Source organism: Vairimorpha necatrix, chromosome 6 (assembly GCF_036630325.1).
Source record: "Vairimorpha necatrix chromosome 6, complete sequence".
NCBI lineage: Eukaryota > Fungi > Microsporidia > Nosematidae > Vairimorpha > Vairimorpha necatrix.
The window spans coordinates 956884-983818 of NC_088821.1; the positions used below are offsets into that span (position 1 = coordinate 956884).

General features: G+C 24.7%; 11 protein-coding genes across 13 annotated transcripts; 3 read left to right on the plus strand and 8 right to left on the minus strand.

Annotated features, from left to right (window-relative positions):
- Window positions 1-98: 98 nt before the first annotated feature.
- VNE69_06164 (uncharacterized protein) lies at window positions 99-890 on the minus strand (the record flags this gene model as incomplete). The annotated part of the gene is made up of 1 exon (XM_065473918.1): window positions 99-890. The coding sequence occupies one exon, from the start codon at window positions 888-890 to the stop codon at window positions 99-101; it is 792 nt and encodes a 263-aa protein (XP_065329990.1).
- A 3667-nt stretch (window positions 891-4557) lies between these two features.
- On the minus strand, window positions 4558-5349 carry VNE69_06165 (uncharacterized protein; the record flags this gene model as incomplete). Its single annotated transcript, XM_065473919.1, has 1 exon — window positions 4558-5349. The coding sequence occupies one exon, from the start codon at window positions 5347-5349 to the stop codon at window positions 4558-4560; it is 792 nt and encodes a 263-aa protein (XP_065329991.1).
- A 5100-nt stretch (window positions 5350-10449) lies between these two features.
- VNE69_06166 (thioredoxin reductase) lies at window positions 10450-10950 on the minus strand (the record flags this gene model as incomplete). Its single annotated transcript, XM_065473920.1, has 1 exon — window positions 10450-10950. The coding sequence occupies one exon, from the start codon at window positions 10948-10950 to the stop codon at window positions 10450-10452; it is 501 nt and encodes a 166-aa protein (XP_065329992.1).
- A 98-nt stretch (window positions 10951-11048) lies between these two features.
- On the minus strand, window positions 11049-11495 carry VNE69_06167 (thioredoxin; the record flags this gene model as incomplete). Its single annotated transcript, XM_065473921.1, has 1 exon — window positions 11049-11495. One exon carries the CDS (start codon window positions 11493-11495, stop codon window positions 11049-11051), a length of 447 nt encoding a protein of 148 aa, XP_065329993.1.
- Window positions 11496-12701: 1206 nt separating this feature from the next.
- VNE69_06168 (putative leptin receptor) lies at window positions 12702-13010 on the minus strand (the record flags this gene model as incomplete). Its single annotated transcript, XM_065473922.1, has 1 exon — window positions 12702-13010. The coding sequence occupies one exon, from the start codon at window positions 13008-13010 to the stop codon at window positions 12702-12704; it is 309 nt and encodes a 102-aa protein (XP_065329994.1).
- A 473-nt stretch (window positions 13011-13483) lies between these two features.
- VNE69_06169 (putative SP-containing protein) lies at window positions 13484-13720 on the minus strand (the record flags this gene model as incomplete). The annotated part of the gene is made up of 1 exon (XM_065473923.1): window positions 13484-13720. The coding sequence occupies one exon, from the start codon at window positions 13718-13720 to the stop codon at window positions 13484-13486; it is 237 nt and encodes a 78-aa protein (XP_065329995.1).
- Window positions 13721-14608: 888 nt separating this feature from the next.
- Window positions 14609-15055, plus strand: VNE69_06170 (putative SP-containing membrane protein; the record flags this gene model as incomplete). Its single annotated transcript, XM_065473924.1, has 1 exon — window positions 14609-15055. One exon carries the CDS (start codon window positions 14609-14611, stop codon window positions 15053-15055), a length of 447 nt encoding a protein of 148 aa, XP_065329996.1.
- A 473-nt stretch (window positions 15056-15528) lies between these two features.
- VNE69_06171 (cleavage and polyadenylation specificity factor subunit) lies at window positions 15529-17619 on the plus strand (the record flags this gene model as incomplete). Its single annotated transcript, XM_065473925.1, has 1 exon — window positions 15529-17619. The coding sequence occupies one exon, from the start codon at window positions 15529-15531 to the stop codon at window positions 17617-17619; it is 2091 nt and encodes a 696-aa protein (XP_065329997.1).
- A 557-nt stretch (window positions 17620-18176) lies between these two features.
- On the plus strand, window positions 18177-18608 carry VNE69_06172 (uncharacterized protein; the record flags this gene model as incomplete). Its single annotated transcript, XM_065473926.1, has 1 exon — window positions 18177-18608. The coding sequence occupies one exon, from the start codon at window positions 18177-18179 to the stop codon at window positions 18606-18608; it is 432 nt and encodes a 143-aa protein (XP_065329998.1).
- Window positions 18609-18771: 163 nt separating this feature from the next.
- VNE69_06173 (uncharacterized protein) lies at window positions 18772-19692 on the minus strand (the record flags this gene model as incomplete). Its single annotated transcript, XM_065473927.1, has 1 exon — window positions 18772-19692. One exon carries the CDS (start codon window positions 19690-19692, stop codon window positions 18772-18774), a length of 921 nt encoding a protein of 306 aa, XP_065329999.1.
- Window positions 19693-24431: 4739 nt separating this feature from the next.
- VNE69_06174 (uncharacterized protein) lies at window positions 24432-26603 on the minus strand (the record flags this gene model as incomplete). Of its 3 annotated transcripts, none has more annotated exons than XM_065473930.1 (2): window positions 24524-24528; window positions 24560-26603. In XM_065473930.1, the coding sequence occupies 2 exons, from the start codon at window positions 26601-26603 to the stop codon at window positions 24524-24526; spliced, it is 2049 nt and encodes a 682-aa protein (XP_065330001.1). The 3 variants fall into 3 exon arrangements, with proteins under 3 accessions (XP_065330000.1, XP_065330001.1, XP_065330002.1); XM_065473929.1 differs by lacking the exon at window positions 24524-24528 and having other exon boundaries at window positions 24607-24633; window positions 24705-26603; XM_065473928.1 differs by having other exon boundaries at window positions 24432-26603.
- Window positions 26604-26935: the final 332 nt, after the last annotated feature.

Here is a 26935-nt window from a genome sequence, read left to right on the forward strand (position 1 = left end):
TAATAATCGATCAGGATAAACAACTTTTACTATAATTATATTTAAAGATGGTAATGTAATTTTTAAACCTTTTACTTATATCAATCGATAAAAATGTATTAAAGCAATAATGGTAATATGAATAGACTATCTTTTGTTATATTCTTTACTTTACCATCGTCATATATACTTTTTTTATATTGATTAAATCTTTCAAAATTAATCATACTATTATGTTCCAAAATACCGTAGAGTATATTTTTGTATATAGAGAAATATTCTTCAAGATCAAATACTTTTTTTACTTGATAATTTAGCTTTGTCCCCATTTTGATTTTCATATATTTATCAATGTACAGTCTTATGGCATTTGGAGATAGGTTTTGTACGTTAAAATTGATACATAAAAGTGTTGCAAACATTTTTCTAGTATGTTCCGCAAGAGATTCTGTAAATTTGAAATTTTCTTTTTCTTTGATACTATAATTTTTATTTGGATAATTATTTCTTAATAATTTATAGTATAATCGAAATTTAACATCTCTCTTATTAATTGTATATTCTCTATAAACTTTCAAAACATCTTTTGTTTTATTCTTTATCGGGAAATTTATATTATCCAGAACTAAATTAAATAACGTTCTTGATATCTCATCTGTTTCTTCTTCTATAAATTTTGTCATTGGAAATTTATGAATTTTTTGAAAAAATAATAAACAACATTCTTCTACTTGATTTTTTATAATATTTGTTTGTTCTTGATTCAATTTTTCTCGTATAACAACTGGATTTTGGCTAAAACTAGATTGTATTTTCATACCTACTATTTGTAATTTTGATTTTGTCTCTGTTTCATTGATACCTATTGATTGATGTGTGTTATAAATGAACAATGTACAAACCAAAAACATTTAGGGTTAAGCCCCCAAATTTATATGTACATTGTTTATTTTTTATTTACTAAATATCAAATCAATCTATATATTTTGTTTAATTCAATTTTATTTTTAACAAAAACAGAAGTGCTGAAAACATTTATCTTGGTAAGTTGAATTAAAATCAACAATTAATCAAATTAAAAGAACTCATCAATATGTTTACATTAAGTAAAACCGTTGCTTTATATTTTTAACCTCGACTTTTATTGATTTTAGATATAAATTAAATTATTTAAAAAATGCCTTTTTAGAATCTATTAAAATTGAAAAAAAAATTTAAATTTTAATTTTTATAAATTATAAAAGCAGAACAAAATTACAAAATAACAACACACAACGTATAATAAAAAAAACAAGTTCAATCGATTCATATAATTTTTTTTTGATGAACGCATTCAATGTTTTTTGTGTGAAAGAAATACATTTTAAAGATGTTTTGTTAACAAAGTTTAATATAACATAATCAGCCCCTAAAAGTGCATTTGAAATTTAAAATTTTCTTATATAATATTTATAAGAGATTTTCTATTAACAAAATATACATCTAAGTCACGACGCATCTTTTCAAGTACGCTATATAAATTCTACCTATTTTCAATTAATTTATTCCATAAACTTTTCGATAAAATCAAAAAGATTCATACCAAAATAATATCTAAATATTATAAATATTAATTATTTTTAATCCGCATTGTATAATTTTTAAGATAAAATTACAACGTATATTTACTTTTTAAAGTCATTTTATCGACTATAAATCAATAGACCCTTTATTATATTATGATATTTTTAGAATAAAATATTCATGAAGACAACAGAAATTTTTGTGGATTTAAAAAACAAATTTAAATTAAATATAATCACTATAAAACTTATTTTTTAGTCGTAATAAGTATCAAATATTGTAAAAACTTATGTTTGTAATATTAGACACAATAGGAGTAAAAAATCTCTGACCAAATTGAAGAGTGTATAACTCTTGTATGTTCAAGAATTCTCCCAATCTCATTGCTAGACTTAAGCCTCCGGAAAAGAGAAGGTGTGATCCGGAAAGAAGCTTTATTGATACAAAATTATTTTTTATAGTTTTTTTCTAGCAATACTAAAATATCGAAAACATTGCCTCCAAATTAAATCGTTTTTTTCATTTTATGTGTTACATATCAGACAAATACAATAGTACTATATAATTATTCAAAAATACCAAATTTCACAATAAAGGTTTATAAAGACTATTTGAATATAATTAGTTAATTATTTTAAAAAAAAGCATCAAAAACGCATCTAGATATTTAATTGTACTTTTATGTTTTACTCATTTGCATTTTAAAAAATGGGGTTATATGAAATTCGCTGGTAAAAGTTTATGGATGTAAACATTCGTTTCTTATGAATCTAGAACTCTGTTTATTTTAACGTATAATATTTTTTCAAACATTTTCGTAATGCAAAAGCGTTTAGTAGTCAGTTTGACATATATTTGACATTTATATCAATTATTAAAATCGAATATAAACAATTTCGAACCGATTATTCATAGTTAATTGTATATATAAGATGTTTGTATAGATTATATTATAACTGCGTATGTAGTACTAAATTATAATGGCGCAAAAAACGCTCGCATAACTACGAATTGCGAAAGTACATACTGCGAACTACTAATAAGAGTATTTTGTTTATTAATTTATATCAGAGAAGAAAAACAATGCGCAATACACAAGAAACATTTTTAAAAAATTCATAGCGCAATTTTAATAGAATATATAACAGAAGAATTGTCAAAAGTGTTTTTAAACGATCGATTTACAAATTATTTACAAGTTTAATGTATTGATTTTCATAAAAAAAAAATAAGAATATAGAATAAATGGAAGCATAAATGTCCGCTGTTGGTTTTTAAATTTTTTTATATCGTACATTTAATAATAAATAATATACAATCTTATTATGTTTTGTTTAGCCAAAATTAAATGATGAAATTTTGTAAATTCAATGCATGTAGAATTTTTTTCATGTTCTAAAGTAGACTATAGAATCTATCTCTCTGCATCGAAGTTGAGGATAAGACTAAATAGACACTAAAGAAGAAGGGGTATCGATGTAAGTGGACTATCTGGAAAGAATTGACAAATCAATGGTCGTATGATAGTAGAAATTTTTACTTAAAATAAGCTAAAAAAAATTATTAATACCATATGTTCTATAGATCATGGAGAGGCTAATCTATTTGGCGACAAATAATTAAAGTGCTTTTATTGAACATCTGAAAGTTTATCGTAATATACATTCTAAAGAAAATCTTATCTTGTTAAAATAATACATTTATACAATATTAACGTAAAAAATTGATTCATGTTTATGCATAAAATCAAATCAAGTTTTTGCTTCATGTATTATATCTTAAAACTTATTTGAGACATGTAACTTGGAGTTTAACTTATTAGTGTATTTTTTTTTGTTATACTAAAAATAAAAAAGCTTTCGTTATTTAATAGACTATGAAAATATTTGTAGTTTTTTTTGTATAAAATAAATTCTAGAATATTTTAAATATTATAGTAGAGAAAATTAAAAAGACGCTGATGATTTTTATTGACAGAAACTACCAACAAGTAGGAGTAAAAAATATTCATAGCAATTCAACACGAGATTATAAAAGAATCAACACTCTTATTAATCTATGTATGTACTAAAAATAATAAATATACAAAGCTGACAAAACCTTCGACTTAGAACAAAATTCACTGCATAATATTGGTAAAATAATCCACTACCACTAATAAAACCTTTTATTATTTCAAAGATTTTAAGCCATAAGGATTTCCATTTAATATCACTATTAATTTTTTTCTTTTACAAAAGTTTCGTCTGTTCCATGTAATTTAAAAATTATAGAACGTTACAAGTTATTTACTTTTAAATCATATAATAAATCTTTTTTTTTTTTGCAAAATTAGGTTCTAGTTATACTTAGCCTATTATCGTAAATTTTGATTAAATTTTATATACACTCCCCCTCAAGCATGGATGTTAATTTTTTGTTCATATTTGACCTAAAATCTTTATTGATTCAACGTAAAAATGCAGAAACAAAATTAAAACAATTGACATACGCTACTATTTATACAAAAGACAAATTAAAAGACTGTTGGCTTTATTAATAAAACATGATTCGAACGAGCATCTTGATATTTAGCAAACATATAGTTTCAATGTAATTTAATTTGTTGTTTCATTATAAAAAACTACTAAAAACACAGAAAAGGTTCATTTTTTGAGACTCGATAAAGTAAAAGTTATAAATCGAACACTAAAAACATTATTCAAGGGTTGTAGATGCCGTGTAATTTTAACAGATATAATAGTGTTAAGTATTAAATATATTTTCTTGTTTTTATAAAAAGACGGAAATGAGCAATAATATATACATTTTAGATTTAATTACCTTTTATCACATATAGTCATTTATACACTTTTTTTGAAAAAAATTACGTATAAATAACTCATTATGTGCATAGAATTAAACATAGCGGGAAAAATCGCATATACTTTTTATATAGATCAAAAGAAAAGTTTATGAGATTATTTACTAGAAAATAAATATTTCAAAATATTATAAAAACTCTTTTTAATTTTACTATTCGATTGAAGGTAATCTTATATGAGTATGGTCATGATAATCTATCACTTTCCCATTATCATATACATTCTGTTTATTTTGATTAAATCTTGAAAAATTAATTTCATTCTTATGTTTCATTGTAAAATACTGTAAATTTGCGCCAATCGAGTGATAATTATCAGAATCGAATACTTTTTTGATCTTATAATTAAGCTTTGTACCCATTTTAATGTTCATATGTTTCCCTATATACAGTTTTATTTCATTTGGATTAATAATGCGGATGTTGAAATTTATACACAAAAGTGTTGCAAACATTTTCCTAGTTTGTTGCGCAAGAGATTCCGTAAATTTATATATTTCCCTCTCATCAATCCGATAAATTTCATCTGGAAAAATATTTCTAAGTAAATTATAATATAAATTATACCTAATATCTTTCCTATTAATTGTATATTTTCTACCCAATGGTATTGTATCTTGAATGTTTCCAATAATAGGAAAATTAATATTATCGAGAACAAAGTTGAATAGCGTTCTTGATATCTCATCAGATTCGGATTCGAAAAATATAGTCATTGGAAAATTATGAAAATTCTTAGAGAATAATTGACAACAGTCTTCTATTTCAAATTTTATATTATTGGTTTCTTCATAATTTAATTGTTTTTTTTTATTAACTGGTTTTTTAGTGTTATTAGGTTGCTCATTCACACTTTTATTTGGAATTCTTAACATGGTTTCTGTTTCATTACTACCTATTGCTTGATGCATATTCATAATATATGTTAAGTAGACAAAAAGCATTAAGGGGCTATATAAATATTCAATTTAGAGTTTTTTTAGATTAAAATTTAAAAAAAAAAAAATTAAAACTATAATGGTTCTTACTAAAATCTATAAAAAAATATTATCTAATAATGTAAAACAAAGTTTTTAATTATAAATTTTTTATAAAAATAATAATTGTTAAAAGTTAATGGAATTTCTAAAAACATTAGACTTACTATAAACCGTTTTTTGACCTGCATTTTTATAAAAAAACGGAGCATTTTCACTATAGGCCCCTACCAATTAAAATACTACATTTTTTATTTTTAGCTTCAGTTTTCGAAAGTCGAAGCGGAAAAAATGTAAAGCAGAAAATATGAAAATAAATAAAATTATCAAAAAATAACATAAATACCAAAAATACATAAATTATTTTTTTTGTTTTTTTTCAATTTTTTAAAAATTTTCTTCTTACACTTATTGATCGAGACATATCTTTGTTTTGCATTTTATGTTAAAAAGATAATTTTTGAACAATCTATATTAAAACAACATCATAGAAGATAATCACAATGTTGGAAACGATATTTTTTTAAAAAAACAATTATACTATAATTTTTTTAATAAAGCTATTATTAAGTTTATTTTTTCTTCAATTTACCTCCACTGCAACGCACTCTATCTGATCACACCGCCTTCTAGCTACCGTTACTATGTTCTTGGCTCCAGATCCTCTCTAACATGACCCTGCCGGCGTTCAAAGCAGATGCTCTCTTGTGTCTTCTTTATAATTCTCATTTGGATGTTAGTTGCGTTAATAATCGTTAGGCCAATGCATTGCCTTAATTGCTGTAGTATTTTGTCACAATTTTTTTAATTATATAAATATATGATATTTTTTATATCAAAAATATAACATATCTAATAGAATAAATGTTGATTCCGATTCAAGAATATTTAAAAGATCAAAAATATTACATATTACTACATAGTTTAACTATAACTATAATGAAATAGTAAAAAATACCAAATCAATCTATATACAAAAAATAAAGATTTATAAATTTAGAATTTGTTTATAACAACAAAAGCTGATTGAAAATGTTAAATTAAGCTGTTTTTTGACTTTCATAATATTTTTAGAAAGGTAAAATATTTATTTATTATTATAGTAAATATTTTACAGTAGATACCTTGGGTAAGTATCTACAATAAGTAATTACAGAATCTTTTCAGTAACTAGATTATCATCCTGTAACAGAAAACATGTTTAATAACAAGATAAATATATTTTTAATACTTAAATAATAAAAAATATTAGAAGAGATTTGAAAATTTAAACTTCTTATAAACAGTGTTTACGTGAAAACATGGATAAAACGGATTTAAAATAATGTTTTAGATTAATAATGATCAATAAAATCTTAATAAAACCATTTTTGTACGTTATAAATTTTTTAAAACCTTTCTGTGTTTAATGCATTGACTTTCGTTAATACGGGGCTTTAAAATAAAAAATTTTGTATTTCGCTGGTAAGGGGGAAGGCCAAAGTTAAAATTAGCCATTTTTTTAAAATCAAAATGTTTTATTGCGCCGTATAGGATATTCAAATGCTTTACATTGTACCTTCCAACATGTTTCTACTTATTTCCTATTTCATTTTTGTGTAAGTTTTCATGTACCTTTTGTAACATTCAAATCTGTCCATTTGTAGGGATATGATTAGTCAGTATTTGATCGGCCACGACAGTACCATCTAGTACTACTTATGTGCGAAAATTGTCATATATGTTTGCTGTACGTAAATAATACTTGTATGGTTATGCAAGAATAAAAATATTTATTTTCTTATGTAAAAATATCAAACAATTTATTATTTGGTAAAAGTACGCAATTTTAAAATTCATGATAAAATCACAAAAAAAATTGAATCAGACTACCCCAAGTTATATTTCTATTACTTTAAAATTATCCACGTTTTTATAGTATAAATAGCAGGAAAATATTGAGATTGTCATTTTTAGTTTTCTATTTGTGAAAATTAAAATTGTAATATATAGTGATAATTTAAAACCTGTTTTTTGAAATGGTATATCTATGAATCTTATAATTATTTTTTGATTTTACATTCTTTGTTTAGTGCATTTTTATTTTTTACCCTTTTATGTTTAAAGAATTAAGAGATTTGGAATCAAGACTGAAGAATTATAAGAATGGGGTTATAAATGTTTCCGATGATCCAGTCCTGTCTATTGTCTGTCCTAAATATTTTTGTAGAGATGAATATGTAGAACTTATTGAATAAAATTTTTTGTTTTGTTATTGTTGGATTTATTGCCTAAATAAATATTTGACAAGCATTTATAATGTGGCTAACAATAATAGTAAATTATAAGGATTCATAACGCTTATTATCAGATAAAATTTCAGATATGTGTGATAAATGAAAAACCCCATTTTTTATATTGTCAAGAATGAATTTGGTTTATAAGTACAACAGTGAATAATTTAACACTGATAGCATATTTACAGCTTAAAAAGATCATCATTAAAACAGCAAAACTACATTTAAATAACATATAAGATTGATTTTATCTATCAAAAAATTCACAAAAAATGGCTAATCTGACAATTGTGGTTTTATGAAAAGTTGTAATTAAGATTTACAATTTTAAAATATATTTAGCAAATTTTAGTCAAAATTTTAAGTTTAATTTTTTAGTAAAAAAAAACTATAAAAATTTACCCCGCGGAAAGTCTTCAAAAATTGATATAATGACAATCCATGTTATGTACTGTCATCGTTCGGAGCGGACGCCAGGGAAAATGCTACACGAGAAGGGCAAAAAAATAAACAAAAAACATGGTATTTAATTGTAATTCGTGTATAAAAATTCTTTAATATTAAAGGCATGAAAATAAAATTGAAAACAATGAAAAACAAGGAGTTTTTGTCTTTTTATAGATTGATAATGTTCCAACAAGGTTGGTAGAAAAACAAGAAAGAGATGCTTTTATGAAAAAGCAAAAAAAATTATCCTTTTTGAAGATGTGATTGACGGCATCACAGAGCTCACGGTGCGATTAAATGTAGGTCTATATAGATCATTAAGATTCTTTAACACCAACAAGCAACGATTCAAAATCGATTATATAAAATTGTTCCATGGATCAAATGGGCATGCGAGATGGAACGGATTGTTTCCATTATTGCAAACAAAGTCTACGACGCAACACAAAAAGATATCCAGAGAGTATTAGATAGCTGTAATATATGTCAAATAAAGAGAAATCTAGTAACTAGACCAGTTATTAGACCAATTGTAGCAAAATATCCAAGGGAAAGATATGTTGCAGACTTGATTGATCTCCGGCCATATCACGAACTCAATGAAGGCTATAAATGGTTATTGTAGATTATTTTACCAAATTTTGTTGGACGGTATTACTGCTTGATAAAACAAGTATTAGTGTGGGGAATGCCTTTGAAACATTGTTTAGAATGTTTGGTTCTTGTTCTATACTACATACTAATAATACTAATAACGGCAGAAAATTTGTAAATCAAGTACTCGTCGAATTATGTCGGAAATATGAAATAAGACCTGTAAGGGGAAGAACTAGACGTCCATGGATACAAGAACAGATATAACGATGCAATCGTACAATAAATTAGATGATTGCATCTATTCACAGGACAAAAATTTTTGGGGGCAATGGACCAAGGTAAGAGAAGAAGTTACCTGGTTATATAATAATTTAAGACACTCTACTACGAGACAAACACCATTCTCTCTGATATTTGGTAGACCCATTGGGGACATAATGGACGTGTCTAGAATCACGGGCATTATAGATTCGATTAATAGCAAAAACCACGAACAAGAGTACGGGGACGAAGAACACACTGAAGAAAGTTTATAAGTTGTCTTAATTGCAATACTAATGAAGAAATACAGCAACTATTTGCTCTGAATAGCACAAACCTTTTTTTAAATGAAATTTATCATGATGCAGCTAGAATTCATACACAAACTGCTGCAAATAGAATGGTACAAAGAAGTATGTGAGAAATGTTTTATTAGAATTTTTAATAGCAGTAAGACTCATCATAAGACCTTATTAAAAAAACGTCAATACTAGAAGACATTCTCTTTATAAACATTTAGATGCCGAGGTCTATGTTGTAACCGACATAATACAATTTAATAAAGTAAAATTATGCAGAGAAGATGATAATGGAATTAATATAGATGAAATAAGTACTAAAGGTCTAAGATTGCTTGGAAATGAATATAGTACTAGAAATTTTGTTTATTTTTCTCCTTTTTTCATTATTCCCTCCTATTATTATAAAAAAGAAGCAAAATTTAACCTATCAAAAAATCGATACAAATTTTATGTAGTCATTAAAATCGAACATTTATTTGTTCATATTACTAGTTCGCCCCTAACTAAAGAGATTTTTTTATTTTTACCCTTTTCGTCCGCCCGATTTTTGACAAACTATAATTCTAAATTACTAAAAAATTCATCGGCCATGTAAACACGCTTACATATTAGAAAATAATCAAACATTGCAAAAATTCAATTCTGAAATTTTTTTTTATAATTTTCTTCACTTACAATAATGTAATGGGGATTTTTACGCAACACAATATTTATAAATTGATAAAAATTATTCATTTGTGCTGAAGATGCAATTTATTTGTTTTATTTTGAATTGATAAAAAGTACTAATACTAGTTAACAAGTATAAATTGTAATAAACATATCTTTGTGAATGTAATTAACTATTAAATTAAGTAAATAATAAGATGTGTTAAATTTCAAATAAGATTAAATGCAGTTAATATTACAGGAAGGTGTTTTTTAAAATTTATTAAAAAATTATGTCGCCAATATAGATCAAAAAATCAGTTGTACATATAGAGCGACGTACAAAAAAGCATACTTGCTATTAGCTGCACTTAAAAAAAGCTATGAAAGGAATCATTTATATTTTCACTTGTGCATCCTTCCGAACTGCAAAATAAATACACCGACAAAATGAGTTTAATTTTTTACAAAAGAATAAATTTAGCTCGTGTCGAAACATTAAATAATTATACACTCAAATACCAAAAAATTATTTTTTATTTAACTTTTGATCTGTTATCCTTATCTTTATTTATAACATTGTATTTACTAAAATATTCCCTAACTTCAAATGACAATTTACACCCATTCCCCAATAATTCTATGGCTTCATTTGTTTTATTTTTATCAGTACGAAATAAGCCTTCAATTTCTGCTTCTTCTCGATTAGAAATCAGAGATTTACTATAATATATTCCATTTTCAGTTTCTATTTCAAAAATATCTTCTTCTTCTATTTTTTTTATATTTTTAATTTCTTCTTTTATAATTGGAACTTTCAAATTTTTAGTCTGTTGACGCATCCTTTCAAGTAAGTCGGCTTGGTCTTTGACATTTATTACTCCTGCGACTTTATCAAAGCCTTCAAAATTTAGATTGTCTGGTTCATTTATATTAATAACTAACTGTTTATAATTAGAAGTTTGTAGATAAATACTTGCCATGTACAATGAAATATTATCTCCAATTAGAATAATGTCATATTTGCTTTTATTCATAAAGGGATAGAAAAAACAAAGAATTTTTTTAACAAAAATTTTTACACTATAGCCAGAATAAAATTTAAGTATGTATTTTACTTTAATTATTATGTTTTTTATTTTATATATGATACTGGTTTGTAAATATTACTATCTCGTATCTTATTCCTCAATTTCTCAGGATTAAACCTTTCGTCTCCCATTCCTTCAAACCCGACAATTTGGTCTACAAAAAACCCATTTTTAAAAAAGCCCAAAAATGGTAAAATTTTTATTTCCAGTTTATTTGTTACAATGGGACAAATATCAGCTTTTATTTTATAAAAGCTGATATTTTCAAAATCTTTATAAATTTTATTTAATTCTTTGTTCATGATTTTACATGTCTCGAATGTGTCATCATAAAAGTGTACAATCATCGTCTCATGTTGTGTGAGTTTTATTAATTCGTTTTCTGTTACGATTTCTGGGATTTCTTTTAATAATTCTTTTATACGTTGAGATTTATATTTTTCATATATTTCGTCTTCAACTAGAAGATCTTCTTCATTATGAAAAGTCATGGGGTAAAGAAATCAAATAATAAAAAAAGGAAGAAAAACTTGCACATAAATTATTCTAAGATGGCATAGTGACATGTATTATTGCAAGACACAGAAAAAAAATCTAGAAATTTTGAACACCAAAAAGGATTTACGAGAATCACACTAGACTAAAGCAAGGCCTTCGAACAAGCTTATCATTCCTTACTGGTGTTTTAAAAATAATAAGTTTTGCTTATAATCCTTTGTTAAAACATTTTACTTTTAAAATTAACTCACGAGAAAACAATTGTTTAGAGGACTTTCTGTCAAGAATTTTAAACAACAGCAACAAACACAAAGAAAACTCAAATTAGAGATATAGTAAAATGCATTCAGACATTCTTTATGGGATCTCTAATATTTATCAAAACTTTTCTTTGCTTGACCAGTTGGGCTTTACAACGAAATCTCAAGAATTCTTCTGTACATGTTTCAATTTACGACTTCGATCGAGACTTTCAAGTGTGTGGACGGTGAAATTAATTCCGATACTTTTTTCATTTAAAAATTTTTGGGCTGTAATTTGATTAGACATTTCGTGCTCATGGACGCAAGTCAAAGATAAACCTAGACTTGCTACAGTGATTGCCTTGATTTTTTTTGGCTGAATGTAGGACAGAGCTCTCTTGTATGTAAAACTTAATGGATTTTGATTGATTTGCATCAGCAGTCATTATGTATGACTTTTTATTTTAGACTTAGTAAGCAAATATATTCAAATTTAACTATGTTTGTTTCTTAAAATTTAACATGTGTATTTAAATCTTGTTTTATAACGTGTAGTCCATTCTAATGCAGCAATATGAAGTTCTCATAACATATTATTCGATTTTAAAGTAAAATAAATAATTTTAATTAAATTTTTTTATCAACGTGGAAAAAGCCTACAAAAAAAAATAAAACTTTTAAGAAAATATATAAATTTATACTTAAAATAAATTGTGTTTTTATGTACTTTGACTAATTCATAGTAAAATCTTACTTATTTATCTATTAAATTAATTTGCCATCAATATAATTTTTTGTTTCTTTTAATTATCAATATTGTTTTATTTTGTATATAATATCTATAACTTATCTTAAAGGTCTTCCTTTTGTCTAAATTTAAATAATAAATTGCCTTTTAAAACTTACTTAACTTTCTTAAAAATAATACATTTTTTTTAATATTAAAATTTTTTTTATTTATACGAAAATATCATCATAATAGTAAAACATTATACTAGACACTATAAGTAGAATATAACTACTTCCCCAAAATATAAAATCGGAGTTAGTGTTTACTCCCATAAAACTACAAAGATAATACAAATGAAATACAACGAAAATCAAATTACTAAAAGATTTTAAATCGAATTCTAAATCTAATAATGGATTTAATCCTAATAAAATGCACAGTATTCCAGATATAAACATGAGTACTGTTATAATTACTGATGTGGTGGTCCATTTCTTCTTTCTGAAAGTTATATTTACTCTACTACCTTCTGACATATTTGTTATTTATAAATGTAAATTAAAAAATATAAGTAAAACAAAATTTGAAACACAAAAAATAAACATAATCCAATAAAAAACAGATCAGAAAAAATTTATACAGTGAATAAATGCTACTATATCAAAGTATAAATCTGTGTGTTGAGTTAATTTTGATATTCGTAGCACAGCTGTCTTTAAATCGCATATGGGATATTACTTTTTACAGACTATAGTTTCTGTGTATTTATTTTCTTTTTTAATTCCAATTTTTAGCTTCATTGTCAACGACACTTAACTAACACTTATACAAATACTACTAATAATAAAATACTCTTATAAATTTATAATATAATGAATACTTTAAGTAAATATAAACAAACATTCATTTTATAATTTATATTTTAATAATATAATACAAGTAAACATATTTAAAATAATAATATAATTAATATTGAAGGTAAAAAAAGTTGCAATTTTATATACTACATTTATTTCAACAGTACTGTAACTAAACACGCCGCACACACTGTAAATAATGATACTGAAGACATGCATCCATTTGTAGACTTTTTAGATGAATGTTTTTTTTTAGACGAGGATCCACCGCTCTTTTCATTTGTGTTAGTTGCATCTTCTTCGTCGTCATCTTTAGAATTATTCTTGTTTGAATTTGCAGCTGCAATTATTTGGAGGAGAGAAGCTAGTATTAAAAAAACTTTCTGCATTGGGGGTGGGGTAAATTTCTCTATTTATAGTTTTTTCATTTAGTTTGTTGGTATACAAACAAATAAATTGAAAGAAGAGGCGACTGAAAAAATGATATAAATTAAAATGTCTAGAAAAAATTAATTTTTATGTTTTTTACTGGTTATAAATGAAAACAATGACGTGTTTTATGATATAATAGTAAACAAGTAATATTTAGGAATATAATAAGTCTTTTATAAATATAAATCTCAGTTTTATAATATCTATCTGACATTATCTGATCGAATATTTAAAAAATTATATAACAAGTAAATTGTTTTTGATGTTGCAATATAGCTATACATATAATTGTATTATATTCAGAAGATCTTATATAATCATAGAACGTATGATATTTTAAAATGATATATTTTCAAAAAATAAAAAGTGCATATAATATGTTTACATTTTTTAAACTCTTATATTTAGTTAAAATATCGAATTTGTTTTCTATTATTTTTTATACAAAAATTTATAAATAAAAAAATCTTTAAAAATTATATTAGAACTTGAAAATTAAATAAATTATTATTTCTGAATATTTATCAGTATGTAAAATATTTTTCAGGTTTTAAAACGGCTCCTTTTGTTTTATGAAAACATATCATAGTGACATTTGAATGTAAACAAAAAACCTAAAATTCATAGTCTTGCCTTTTTAATCTTGGACATCACTAAAAAATAAAATCTTGATTGAAGGCACTCGTCACCAACTTGTAGTTGATATTCTTCTTCACATATCTTTGCTCTTAATCTTGTTCAATATTATATTATTAATGTCCATTTGGATTTTACTATCAATTCAAGTTGCTTTTTGTTCAATTATGACGTGTTATCTTTTTTCATATTTATTGTCTTATCCCTTTATGATTTCTTTACTATTATCTAACTTAGTTCTCTGCTCAGTTAGAATATTTAATACTAAAATGGATGAAGCCTCTCTTCTTCTAAATCACTCTGGTTTCCCATACACTCTAATTCTCGAATATCCTGACGGCGTTGCCTTTGACCAGAATATTATCAAAGATTCTAAAATTATCCAAGTAGATGAACAAAGACGAGTCTACAGGACATTATTAAAGATAAACAAGAAGACAATTATTAAATATAAGAAGTATCTGAATAAGTCTTATCAATATGACTTGTATTATGAGAAAGGAATAAGATTAAGATTCTGGATTATAAGAAATAATAAAGTAGAATATGGTGAATTATTAGACTGGGCGCCTATACCAGACCTGTCTATGATATTTGTAGGGAGTTTAAGCCTGGGGATTGTATTGAGCGTAATATTAAAGGTAATTAAAATGTAATATATAAAATTGAATAGACTAAAGTCTACTTAAGATCATTATAATAATGTTATTCAATCTACTAAAAGTTTTAAATTTGTAAAAAAGATTTCAAATTTGCTAAAAACATTTCAAATTTGTAAAAACATTTCAAATTTGTAAAAAACATTTCAAATTTGTTAAATGTTACTTAAACTGGGGCATTAATCAAAGGCCCATTTTGCACATTAGAAAAGGAATATGAGGCATCTTTATTCTTATGGATTTATCATAAATGACAATATATAAGTACTTATGATTTTATAATCTACTCTCCTTGGTAGATTTTTGTCATTTTTTATAAATTTTAAAACTGTCCCCAAAATGCTCTAAAGTTTATTCTTTGTCAATTTTTTTAAATAAAAAGAAGTTTGTACAAATTTAAATAATTTCTGTTAACTTAGATTTTATTAAACTGTCCTTGTTGATTTTGTTAATCTTTTTTCCCCCTTAAGATGAAAAACAATATCACTTTTCAGCCTCTAATTTCTCCTAGTATTTATTGTCATTTACTCTCTATAAATAACACTAAAATTCTTATTAATTCTGGTGGAAATGAATCTTTTTATACCCAAGAAATATTAAATATTATAAACTCCTGTGACTGTATTCTTATAACTTCTTTTGATCTAGAATGTATAAATTCCTTATTTCTAATTTTAAACCAAGGCTTTTTTAAGCCTGTTTACATGTCTGTACCCGTCAAAGAATTCTTTTTAATATTCCATGAAAAAGAATATAAAAATATTTATGACGTCAAATATCTCCAACCGTTTAACGTCAATGACGTACAAATATGCGCATTTAATGCTGGTAATTCACTAGGCGCTTCTCTTTACAAAATAACTTCTAACAGAGAAAATATTTACATTGGGTATAATATAAACCACAGGAAAGAAAATCATTTAAATGGAGTCGACTTAAAGAAAATAACTGACAGTTATGTATTCATTACTAATAGTAAATATTGTTATAAAGAAAATATTAATCATAATATTAGAAATGATCAATTTATTTCTTTAATTAAAAACGTCTTTAATACTAAATCTAAAAAATTAATAATTTATATTTCTTATACAAGATTTCATGAATTAGGTATAATTCTTAATAATATTAAAGATAAAAAAATTATAATTTTTGATAAATTTATTGAAAAGTTTATTAATAAATCTAAGAATATGGTAGAATGGAGTAATAGTAAACTTATAGAAGAAAATGATGTATATGAATATTCTAATTTAGAAAGAGTAGAATATTTTACGAAATTGGGAGTATTTGATATTTGTGTGGTATTAAATGATGATATAACTATACTTGATAAATATAATAATGAGAATTTGAGTGTTTTATTTATAGATAAGAAGATTGATATTAAAAATATGCCTGTATATGAATATAAAGGGATTTATGAGATACAAGAAGAAAATGAGAGTGAAGAATTATTATCTGAGAGTAGTGATGAAGAAATAATAAAGCATTGGAGTGAAGAAAAGCATGAGATAAGATTTTATGACTCAGAAACAAATGTCTTAGATAAAAATAGTTATAATATGACAGATAATATAACTGATAAAATAAGTTATAATATGACTAATAATATAACTGATAAAAACGACGAAAAAAGAAGTTATAATATGTTTGATAAACAAAATAATAATATAACTGAAAGTTATAATATGTCTGATAATATAACTGAAAATTATAATAAGCAAAAATATTTTAATAAGCGAAAATATTTTAATGATTATAATTCATTATTTCAGGAAACTTACAAATATTTTTATGATTCAGAAAATTCTGAAAATTTTTTACCTAAAAAATTTTTCAAAATCCAAAATTTTTTAAAATTCCCAACTAAAAAAAAGATTCGTAATTTCGACAATTACGGCGAATACGTCGACCAATTTAAGTTCCAAATAAAACTCCCGAAACTTATTATCAAAGAAGACACAACACCAGTCAAAATTTACAAAGAATCAAAAACACTTTTTAAATTAGGTATAACTCCCAAATTTAAAATTTTAAATTTCAATTTACAAGGATCCAGTGATCTAAAAAATATAAAAGTCGTTTTACAAAATACAGAAAGTAAAAAGATTTTGATAGTAGAAGATGATTTCTTATGTAGTAAATTTATGTATAATAATCTTCTTTGTTCTGTAAAAAATGTACAAATTTGTAATAAGTTAGTAAATTTGAGTAGTAGTACGAATATTAATATTTTTAATGTATCAGATATTATAAATAATATAAGTAAAGTAGTTAAATTAGAAAATATGAATATATTTAGGTTTATAGGGAGGAAAGAAGAAAAGAATATTAAGTTTATTAAAGAAGCAGAGAAAATTAGTGCGTGTGATTTTAATGATTTAAGGAAGAAGATTGTTGGAGTAAATTTGAAAATTGAGAGAATTGGAGACAGTTTTGTTGTACAAGACAAAGTTGTAATAAAATTGGAAAATGAGAAGATTCTATTAGAAGGAGAAGAAGGGGAAGTTTATAATTATATGAGGGATTTATTATATGAGAATATTCTCCAACTTTAAAAACAATATTAAATTTTTAATATATATATATTTCTTTATGTATTAAACTTACTTATGTATCAAACTTACTTATGTATCAAACTTACTTATATTCTTGTCTTACTTATGTTTAATATATTATGTAACATATGTCACTTCCCTTTATTAATATTTTATCAAGTTTCTCTTTTTTAATTTCTACTTCTTTTAAGAATAAATTACTGTTCTTGTCTATTTTCATGATTTGTCCTTCTACTACCAAATTTTCCTTAGTGAAGATTTTGACTTTTTTATTTTTCAAATTTTTAATCAGCATAAAGAGGAAGAAAAAAAAAGAAAATATTTAAAATAAAGATATAAGATATAATTAATTAGATATTGAAAAAGATATTTAAAGAACCATTTTTTAAGAAAGATATATTTAAAGAAAGAAACTTAAAAAGATATTTAAAAAAGATGTTTAAAAAGATATTTAACCAATATCTTAAAGAAATATTTTTCGAACTGTGTTACACACGCCAATATCAGACTAAAACTTCTCATTATATAAATAAAATCTACTACATAAAAGGGTCGAGATGGAGAGAAATATTGTAGATGTTTTATATTTGGACTATGCCTTGTATAAAATAGTAGAGATTTATAACAAGTCGCTCTACAAGAGACTTAGAAATAAACAAGACAATATTCCAAATATAAATAAATCAGACATGAGATTTTATAAGAATATTACAAATCTAATAAAAAGCAGTCTGGAAGTGGAATATGATGACGAAATTATTAAGAAGATCATGTATGTGAAGATACTGCAGATTCTGGACAGTAGTCAGAAATCTGAAGGGGAAGCCTTGGCCAAAGTCAAGGAATATCTCAAGATTGTAGAGAATAAAATGGAGAACTTTGATATATTCAGAGGGGAGACAGTAGAGGAACTTTTAGACTGGGTAGATGAAATTTATAAGTCTTTTTCACTGCCCTATTTATATGAGGAATGTATTAAATTAATATAACTTATTAAAATATGTCTTATACAGCATATTAATAAGACATAATAAACTAGACAATCTTTATTATTAATATAAGTTTTTTAAACATAAATAAAACTAGTATATAAATAAGACATAATAAATTATACAAATATATATAAATATATGTTTTTTAAATATATGCTTTTTAATTTACTAGAGTGTAATCTATTCCTTCATAAGGAATATGCTCCCCTTCTATTCCAATCTTGTAAATCTCCCCTTGATTATGCGCATAATCTCCAACTTCCAAATTTAAACTCAAAATAAAATCCAGGAAATCCAAACTGACGTCATTCTTAAAATCCACATCTTTAATTTTTACACTCTGTTTATCAAATACTGCCAGATAATTCTTATCACAATCTAATCCATTAAAATATCTCATAATCTTATTATTACTCTTAAAACAAGATGAAGAAAAAATTACTAAATTATATCCTTTATATTTATACCATCTCTCTTCTGTGCTTTTATATTCCTTACAAATCTCTTCATAAGACATTTCTAAATATTCATAAACATTTATAGACTTAAAATAAGAATCTTCAAAAAAAATATTATTATGTTTTAAAATCTTAAAATGAACAAAAATATTAGGCATGTGGACTTTAGTGAGGATACTATCTTTGAGAAAGATAGTATCCTCTTTATTTTGGTGATAAACTAACTTATTAAACAAATCTAAATATAAATCAATACCCTTCTTGAGGACATGGAAATTAATGATCTCTTTGTAGGAAGACACCACATCATGGAGATCTGGATTTTGGGAATTTGTTTGTTTTTTGTCTGGTGAATTTGTTTGTTTTACAAATTTATTATCAAAAAAAGATTTATCTCTGCATAAATTTACTATATCAAAAAAATCTCTATTGAGTCTTTTTTTAATTTTGGTAGGAAATGAAACCTCATGGAAATCGCTCTGTCTTGGTATGGAATTATCCCCAATAAATAAACAAGAATTGGGATAATAAGCATATGATAAGGTAGATATTTGAGATGGGAATTTTGAAGAAGGAGAAATTTCTCCTTCTTCTGAAGATGAAGAACATAACGTGTATTCCATTGAAGGGTAAAGAAAAACAAAATACTACTAAAAAAAGGATAAAAAGTATATGTTTTGATAATGTGAAGATACAAAAGGGAATTTCAGTTTTATGAGAGCATATATCTAAAGATTTATTGTAAAACATTTTGGATTAATTATAAGAAATCTACATGAAAATTATTTAAAGTCATAAAGAAGAACATTTTAGAAGTGTAAAAACAAACAACAAGAATTATTTTGATTTTGATGCAGAAATAAATAGTCGGAGTAGAATATTAAATCTGGGCGTAAATATAAGCCGTCAGCTCAAAATCCAATATAATTTTAAAGAAAAAAAACTTGGAGTTGGTACAGAAATCGCCATGAAATAAGAATGCATTGCAAGATACAACGTCACTCCCAGATCTAATCAGATAAAATGGCTATAACAGTATTTTTTATAACAAATACACAATAAGAACTAAGGCAAATTACTATATAGAAAATAAAGTCCGAGAGAGTCCCAAGACGCGATATGATATAAATAGATAAAAGTCACTGGTTAAATTAAATGTACACGGCGGAATTTACCTCATGTCCAGAATAAATTATAATGAGTAAGAATCTCACAGTACTAGTTAGATTAGAAGCACAAACCAAATTACAAAATTTGCATGTGAGGTTTCTGCTACATTCTACAAACAATAAAAAGAATGTATATATATTTACTAAAGACGTAAGTAAAACTCCAACTTATACCAGAATTGTATCTACAAGTCTCGTGTATAAAAATTGAAATTCCAGAGTGCAGTACAATAACAAAAAATTATAACTTTCTATTAAATTGATAAATATTTTTTTTGTGCGGCGTGTTACTGTAATGAATCAAAAAATTCCCAAAGTTAATTTATTACGAAACATAAATATGTGCAATCGGACGACAATGCAAAATGCCCAGCTAAGTTTGTTTGTAAAAAACTTAATTTTCTGTTTTATGTATTGCAGCCAAAAGCTGCCAACCATGAAAAATTAGCTAAAATTTTTTATTCTATGATAAATTTTACTCTTGATAAAATACAGAAAAATGATAATCTTTGTAGTCGATTATACATAATTCCAAGAAGAAGTTATATAAAATTTATAAAGAAAATATTAAATTGTTACAAGAAACATTTATTTCTAATTCTAATCTTTCGCATTAATTTCCCTGTCACGGCCGATATAACGCATTCTTCGTCTAACATTACTTTATTTATTGTAAAATAGTGTACAATAGAAGCTTTAAGATCCAAAGATTCATTCAATGTTTATATTAATTGACTATGCAAGGCTTAAGAAGAACCAAATAACATAATATAAACTTTATTTTTTTACTACTATTTTGCTGTACTATTTTCAGCAGTTTGTGCGAAAGGTTTCACCTTTTTGTGTAAAATTTTTCAAAGAAGTCTTTGGTTTGATAATATAATTTAAAATTATTGGCATATTCTTAATGTATAATTCATTTTATAAGTTAAGTTAATATAATTTTTGTTTGAATTTCGCCATGTTATCATTGAAAAAAAAGATAGAACACCAATGACTACAGACTCACACAAAAGTCCATAAAGATTCATGAAACATGATAATAAAATTGTAGATGGGCTGGTTATGTGTCATAAACTATGTGTGAACAAGTTATATATTTGCGCAGGCGGGGCATTGTCCTATAAGTTCTTTCCAAAACATAGTAGATTTAATCATCTATTTGATTAAAAATTTTTATCTATTCCTGTATCAAAAAGCATTTATTGAAATCTATTACAATTCTTATTATATATTTATGACTAAAATCGGCAAATAATCAGTTGTTGATGCTTGATGTTGTCAGTGAGAAGTATATAACTCGCGCAAATGCTCTAAATATGTTTCAAACAAATCAGGAAATATTAATATCTGTATTATCACGCAATGCTATAGTACAACAAAATTTAATTGAAGAATTGCAGCATGTAATTTCTTTTCGTGTCTTATATTTGGTTTATGATTATTGATAGACGCTTACGTCATATATATATATATATATATATATTTTTTCCTTGATGATTTGTTATGGATTAAATATCCGAATCTGTAACTAGCTATATTTTGAGGTGTAAAATTCCGCAACAATAAATAACTCTGGAAACTTCATATTGTTCGTGGCAAAAACTTTTTTGTTACTAATCATATAAATGTGTCCCATTCCAAAAATTCATTTGAGATATGTACTAATTTATATAAATTGGTCTTCGAACGCTCTTCATTAGTTGTAAAAAATCTTCACTATGTATAAAGACTGAATTTTAATCTCACTATTTTTTTTTGCGTTACCATCAATTGCTCTAACATATTTAAAATTCGTCTAGTTTTTATTTATAAACATTAATTTAATATCTTTTAACCATCATTTAGCAATAATAACATCTTATTAATAAATTTATAAATTTTTTCGCTCTTATTGTTAGTGGTTTTTACTTTCATATACTATTCATCTCAAAAATATATAATTTTTTTTAAGAAAAAAATTTTTTTTGATTAAGCTAAAAAGTATTTAAACAAAAGTCTTTCTAGACCTTTTTAGATGTTTCTCTTCACAGATATGTAGGTTATCTAATGTGCACCTTTTCGATGGCAAAAGTAATTTAAAAAAATGCAATGAATAAAAAATAATGTGTAAAAAGGATTAAAAACGCTATCGCAATTCTTTTATGATAATCCAAAACAGTGCGAAATATAAAATTTTAGAAATAATTGGCGAAGTAGCAAATAAAAAAGACCTTTGACTCGAGATATCTAAAATAATATGAAATCTGTAGAACCCTAAAAGACACTCTAAATAAAGTACATGCTATAAAATTAGTACTACTAACTATATTAACACAAAAATGTGAAATTTAGAGAGTTATAAAACATGACCTATGGTCTCTAATTTGAGTCAAAAGATTTGATCCATACTTGAAAAAAGTAATAAAAATGCGATAAAATCATGTTTTATTAGTTTTTAATTTGTTAGAAAACTACAACTATTGTATTTAGCAAATAAAATTATATTATGTAAGCATCCATAGATTACTATTGTGGTTCAAACACTTTTTAATTTGATTTCTATATATTTTTAGAGAAATAAATACACTTTAGTAGACATTTTAATTATTGATAAAAAAGTTAATCTATTGAAACTTAATTTGGAACATTTAAAAAAATGTTTTAAATACTTCTAAGAGTCCCATTAAAAAATTAGTCGTTATTAAATCAAAGACAAAATACACAAAATTTCAAGCCACGTGTAAACGAATGCTTTATACCTCAAAATTTTGATTTAGACTTATAAACAGCTTATGATTTTATAAATTAATTCTGAGACTTACAAATATAAAAATTAGGCAAGAGAACCAGAAATTGAGTTTAAATAAGCCTTAAATGTCAGCTAATTGTGTTTTTAATATGGCGATAACATAAAAATGGCTTTATGACAAAATTTATCGAATTAATAATCGTACTAATATGATTAAAGACCCTATCAACCGATCGATTGTGTAATTATAGTATGATATTAACTATGTACTAATAATTAACATTAACAGGGCATGAAGATCTCTGTACATATATGGGTGGAATTTTCATCATATTGAAAACACCAATAGAATTTTTTCGGCATTCTTTTAATTTTAATTCAAATGACGAACTTTTGTATAGTATAAAAAACATAGTTAACAGCTACAACACACTTTTATGTTAACAATTATAATTCTTGTTGGGAATAATTATTTTATTGGCTGACATACTAAATTTTGTTTAGGTCAAAATTGTTGTAGTTATACTATAACAATTTCCAGGATTCGGTTTACGAAAGCACTTTTAATCTAAAACTGGTTCTTCGGCTGCAGATCTCTTAGTTGTTTTTAAACAAAGATAGATCACCTAACTAGAAAATGGTTACAACTTGTTTTAAGGTAGTTTTGTTGGGTCGAAAACTTATATACGAGCTAACCTCAAGAAAATTACCTATAAATATGTCAAATGAAGTACTGAAATATTAAAGTGATAATCGAACTCTGAAAATCATAATTGTTTACTTATAACTAGATATTTTACCTTATCAAATTGATAGGAAAGTTAGTGTGCATGTGAGTTATTTCACGATATTTTGTAATTCATAGTAAAATAAATTTATAAAGTCGCCCTATAGCTCATATGATTCGGCATGTCGATGCGACGATGTAAAAAGTCTCGTCTGAGAATTGTATAGATTAAAGGTAGCTTTTCAAGGGGTGCGTCAAATTTTTGTTAACTCGCCCGGGTTGATTTATTACATATTCTGAAAAAAAATTTTAACGAATTATACAACCTTCAACTGTTTTGTATAATGCATTATTCTATGTGTTGAGCTATAGCTACTTAATAACAACTCAACATGTTACTTGTTGATTATTGATCACATTCCAAGCTTCGCCGAATCGCAAGTAAGAAAATCAAAGCTTTTTTGTAAAAAAAACTTGTTTAAATTTATATATAACCTAAAAATTAGAATAGAATGAAAAGGGCTTACGTTTTTTAGAAGGATTCTTCTTAAAGTTCATTAATAATAAACTGCTATAAAATTAGTTAAACCTTTATATATCCAGAGCAATTTATATGGATTCATGCTTTGTATTTTTGTAACCCAATCCTTTGAATAATACAATAAGCTTATTAAGAGAGTTTTCATGAATAAAGTAATTCGAAAAATTTACAAGTTTATTTTTGCATTATTTTTTTTATTGTTTCCCCTTGTCTTTTAACGCCTTTATCAAATCATCGTGTAATTTTCCAGCAAAACTATTATAAACTTTAATAAAATGCTGTTCATTTAAGCTTGATCGAATATAAGCTAAATTTTTTTCACAAATTGATTTTGCGTGTTTATCATTGTTGATTTCATTTTTTAGCAAGTTAATAAGGCCCTGATGTAAATATCTCCTACGATTATTTTTTATATTTTCTGTTGTATAATATTTTATTGCCATGTGATAATTTTTTTTTGTTTCAACTATTAAGTAGTCTTTTAATTCTTTATTCATTCTATCAAATTTTTTAATTTCATTAAATGTTTTGTCAATAAAATCTGTTGCCATGTCAATCAACTTAGTCACAATGTTCTCAATTAAAAGTTCATCCTGTAAAATTCCAATATCTGTATTTAAAGCCTTTTTTAGTATCTCATTTAAAGTTTTCTTGGAAGGATGTTTTTTTAAAATTTGCATTGCGTACATAATTTCATCTTTCTTTTTAGTTCTTATACATTCATATTTTTTATCTTCTTGTATGTTTTTTAATAACTTAGATCTAATACTTTCAACGTAATTTTTAACTTCTGTTTTATCAAGTTTTAGATATCTAATAATGTTTTTTTCGGATAATACACTTTTATCATGTTTAAAAAATATATCTGTATTTAATCTAGAAAATAATGATGCTATAGAACAAATTTTCATTATAATTTTAGCTTTATATTTAATAAAATGATCAAAATAATGACTTGCTAATAGATCTATTGTTTTAAATAAATTCATATTTCTTGTAGTACTTTTTTTCGAATCTAGAAGATTATAGATATCTTTGAAATTTTTGAATATAAAATCTTCGTCTATATTATTTTCGTTCATGTATCGTTCCGCCTCAATCAATAAACAAATTTGAATCAAATATAATCTTGTCCCATGAGTTGTAGCTAAGTGCTCATAAACAAGGTTTAATAGCTTAGTCCGAGTACTCTCATGATAGTTATTTTTTAACAACAAACTGGAAAGTATTTTTTCGTCTATTTTTTCATTATGTAAAAACAAAAGAAATAACATATGTAATGCCGACCCCCTTCTATTTATTATATTAAAAATTAGTGTATTTATTTTGTCATTATATTTTAATAAATTGTACACTAATTTAACTCCTTTTATATTTTCGTGGCTATTCATACTAGAGAAGATTTTAAATATTTCCATCATTTCTACAAAAAATGCATCCGACATACCATTTTTCCTTTCAACACTATGTATATAATATTCTTCATCGTTATGATTTAAAAATATTCTGTCTGATTCAATTTCTACTTTAAGGTACAGATCATCATCAAATATTTCGATAAAATCTTTTGTACTTTTGATCGGCAAAGTATGTGGCTTCATATAAAGACTATTGAAATTATCATGTGATTTTTCACTCAACTCAGTAAATTTTTTTAAAATGTCAATTTCAACTTTTTTATCGGAGACAATTTCTGTATCTACAATGTTAAAAAGGTCTTCAATATACAACCTGAAAAGGTAGTAATTATTTTCTGAATGAATGTGAAATTTCATATAATGCATAGGTTTATCAATCCCTTTTAAAATTACCTCAATATATGATTTTGCACTTTTCAACTTATTATTATAAATTTCACCTAAGAATAGTGTTTCTTCAAATAACGAATTTATAGTAAAAATATTTTCATAATAAATTTCATAACCATCTTTTCGTTTGGCATTTATTTCTTTAATATGATTTATAACATCGCCGAAAGTAAAAGATTTATCGTTATTTATATATGTATCTATTTCACTTTCCTCATACAATAATAAAATTAGGTGATTATTTGGAAAATCAAATTGTGTTTTTATTTTAATTTCAATTTCTTCTCTAATGTCATTTATAGATTTATTCTCACAATAAATATATAAAGGAGGTATGGTATTCTGTACATTCCAAATCGACATTCTAACTTTTATAAAATCTTTATCATATTCATTTTTATTTTTAAAAATATATACGTAGTTATATTTTTTCGTAGAATCAATTGAAAAATAGTCTCTAGTTTCGATTTTATGCATAATTTTATCCTTTATTACATTTAATAAACAGGAATTAGCACGCACTACTAAAATCATAAAAAAAAAATTCATGAAAAACATTGGGGTAAAAAAAATTTTCATTAATCAAAATAAACAAAATCAATAATTTCTAAAAGTAAATATTTAATAATATTATTATGTGTTACATTTTAATGAAGAAATAACTAGGTTTTAGAATTCTAAATGAAAATTAAAATGTATTTATAATATTAAAGTAAGTTCAAAACTTAAGATGATAAAGATATTCTGTGAACATATTTTTGTTAAAACCAATTCTAATAATATGACAATATATATACATATCAACGACAACATGAATTTTTTTTTAAAAATTAATATTCTATATTACGGGTCCTACGCCTAATGTGTTTATCAATGCAAAGTACAATGGA